The 3,413-nt window shown below is 36.5% G+C and overlaps 1 protein-coding gene across 1 annotated transcript in view; it reads left to right on the top strand.

Moving 5' to 3' along the window:
* Window positions 1–3,413, top strand: part of LOC106870676 (periodic tryptophan protein 1 homolog) — a 26,991-nt gene that overhangs the window by 15,011 nt on the left and 8,567 nt on the right. The window contains exons 7-9 of the mRNA XM_014916830.2: window positions 562–683; window positions 1,356–1,417; window positions 2,822–2,918. Of these exons, the coding sequence (XP_014772316.1) occupies window positions 562–683; window positions 1,356–1,417; window positions 2,822–2,918 (281 nt within the window). The remainder of the gene's footprint in view (window positions 1–561; window positions 684–1,355; window positions 1,418–2,821; window positions 2,919–3,413) is intronic.

Raw genomic sequence — 3,413 nt, 5'->3', positions numbered from 1 at the left:
TAAACTTCTCCTCAGGGAAATGTATGGGAATCATCTTAAACGTAAGATGATTCCCATACATTTCCCTGAGGAGAAGTTTACATTTTTAACATCGCCGATTCCTATGGATCGCATAAATTGTAATTCTTCGAAGCATATGTTGGAATAAAGTATGCAGTTATAACATGTGTTTTCTCCATTCCTTAAATTTTTATATATATATATATTTTTTCACATCTACATAACAGTCTCAGAGACCCTGCAATGTCCATGGCTACAGCCCTTCTGTCTTTGATTAAGCTATTAAAGCAATGCTGATTCTGCAGTGAGAGCTGGGTTATTTGTAGTCTGGTGTAGATATAGATTGAAGAAAACTTAATGTTTGCTTTACTGGCGTCAGATAAACATATGTCAAAGCTTGAGGCAGTAAAGTTTATAAAAGTGTAAGACAGGTCCCTGAGACAGTTTGGTTTATTGAAAGAGAGACTGTAGGGACCTGAGACTGAGTTACAGGAGAAACATGAAAATTGAAACACTTTGGTTTACAGTGTTTTTATCATGTTTAATGTTTTTTGTTGTCAGGTAATTATGTAGCCCTTGGTTCCATGAATCCAACTATTGATATTTGGGATCTAGACTTGATTGACAGTCTTGAGCCAGTTTTTACCCTTGGCACCAATCAAAGTAAGAAGAAAAACAAAAAGGTATGTCTGGCTTTTTTTTTTTTTTTTATAATGCAAATCACAGTTATTTCATCCAAAATTCTCTCTCATTAAACTCATTTGGTTGTTGTTCATCTTGAGCTTCTGTTGGTTAATGCCCATACGAAATATATAGACAGGTGAAATTTCTAGAAGGCACTAGTTCTAAGAAGAAAAGTAGAAAAGAGTTTGTATGAAGGTGATGGTGTAAGAAGGAGGGGTAACTGCATTAGATGTAGCTATAGTTAAAAGCAAATTAATATGCTAGATTAATGAGCTTAGTGAAATGAAATCTTTAGCATTAATGACTATTTTTGTTAATGAAACAAGGGAAAAGGGAACTCATTTATGATTATGGCAAACAGAAGCAAGTAGCTGCAGAAGACAACATTTTTTTTTTTCCTGCATAGAAACAACATAGGATTAAGAGGATGCTTTAGTCTTTCTAAAAGCATAGCAACCTCTCTAGTACCATTACAAGAACACCCAGTATTCTCTGTTGGTAGGAAGGCAATCCAGCCATAGAAACCATGCCTAATTTTGTCTATGTTTTAGATTTGTGTACAGTTAGAAGTAATAACAATCAAGTCAAATCTAATATATCAATCTTCATTTTAAATATACATCATCATAGCTCTTACATGAAGAGATTCCTTTTTATATTTTTATTTCCAGAAAGGTTCTGTGCTGGGACATTCTGATGCAGTTCTAGATTTAGCATGGAATCAAAACAGCAGGTCTGTAAACATAATATATGTTTATAATATATACATCTTTTGTACATGTGTGTGCTTATAATGTATATCTTTTATATATGTGTAGCGTACTTCTCTCTCTTTTTCTCTCTCTCTCTCTCTCTCTCTGTTAAATATACACGAGTGCGGACGTAGTGGTTAACAGCTAGCCTTCGGCCGTATCTTTGGACCCTGTTGTATCCACCACTCTGGTTGGTTGGTATTGGCATATTTTTGTCTCTTGTTCTATCTCGCGCCAGGGTGCAACCCAACCAATCACAGCCTTCAGATAAGGTTGCATGGGACAGTCTTTCTGAACCCTTGATTTGGTAGATGGAAACTATGTGGAAGCCCATTGTGTGTGTGTGTGTTTGTATGTATATATACATATGTGTGAATCTTTGTGTCTGTGTTTGTTGCACTGCCTCCCTACCCAATGCTTGACAACCAGTGTTGGCTTTTAACAGCCTCATAACTTAGCAGTTCAAGTGAAGGCATTTGACTTAGTGTTTATGGTGTTTGACTTGCAATCGGAAGGCTATCAGTTCCATTCCCAGTGGTGCATTGTGTCCTTCAGTAAAACATTTGATTTCACATTGGTCCAGTCAACCAAGCTGGAAATATTAAGTTGTGCCTCTATTTCAAAGGTCCAGCCTTGTCACACCAAATCTCCCTGAGAACTAAATTAAGGGCACACGTGTCTGTGGAGTGCTCAGCCACTTGCACATTAATTTCGTGAGCAGGCTGTTCTATTGATTGGATCAACTGGAACACTCGTCATCATAACCAATGGAGAACTTGGCAATAACACAGTAATTCAGCAAAAGAGACTGATACAATAAATGCCAGACTTAAAAAAAACCTAAATACTGTGGACGATTTGTTCAACTAAGATGCTTAAAGGCAATGCAAGACTACATGACTGCAGTCCAGTGACTGAAACCAGTAAATGATACATACTGGCTTGTCCTTTACAGGTGCCAGTGCCTTGTACAATGCACTCACACTGGTGCTGCACAAATGCACCCAAGCTGGTGTCACGTAAAAAGCACCCAGCACACAGTGATGTGGTTGGCACTAGGAAGGGCATCCAATCATAGAAACCATGTCACGACAGACAATTGTAGTCTGGACAGCTGACCAGCTCCATGTCAGACTGTCCAACCCATGCCAGCATGGAAAACAGATGTTAATTGATGATGATGAAAGACGAAGTTGACCTCAGTGGGATTTGAACATGGAAAACAGAGATCAGAACAAACACAATAAAGCTTTCTATGTAATATTCTAATATGATTCTGTTAAGCTACTATCTTGCTTTATTATGATATTCAATTATAGTTGTTTTTATTTAATGCTGTATAAACTATATATTTCTTAATGGTACCAGCCTTTTTATTTTTCTAGAAATGTTCTGGCCAGTGCATCTGCTGATTTTACTGTTGGTTTGTGGGACTTGACAGAGGCCAAAGCTGTATCTTCCATCAGAAAACATGAAGAAAAAGTAGGATTTATTTTTGTTTTCTATATCATTGAGAAGATCAGTTCAAAGATTATGCCCTTATCCTCATAAATTTATAGATTTATGCAAATAAGAGAAAAACACTTTATCTTCATTATGTTATTTGCTTAGTGGAATGGTACAGTTGGTAAAGTATCCAGGCAAAATACCTTACAGTATTATATTTTTTAACAGTCTAGTGAGTTGTTCCTCTTTGTCAGTCTCTATATTTGTTTCTCATTTTGAGTGTAGTTCTTAGCACCTACAACATCATCTAGCTTTTCAATTTTATTTCAAATGTGGCTTTGTGGTTAGGCACAGGTGCAGTTTTTTTTTCCCCTCCATCACATTGTTTCAACTTCTGCCCCACTGCATGACACATTGACCAAATGAGCCGACCAGAGCTTTGTGAGTGGATTTGGTTGACAGAAACTGAAAGAAGCTCATCATGTGTGTGTGTATATATATATATATATATATATATATATATATATATAT

Source organism: Octopus bimaculoides, chromosome 1 (genome assembly GCF_001194135.2).
Source record: "Octopus bimaculoides isolate UCB-OBI-ISO-001 chromosome 1, ASM119413v2, whole genome shotgun sequence".
Classification (NCBI taxonomy): domain Eukaryota; kingdom Metazoa; phylum Mollusca; class Cephalopoda; order Octopoda; family Octopodidae; genus Octopus; species Octopus bimaculoides.
The sequence above is the reverse complement of the archived record's forward strand: the minus strand, read 5'-3'. Positions and strand labels throughout refer to the sequence as shown.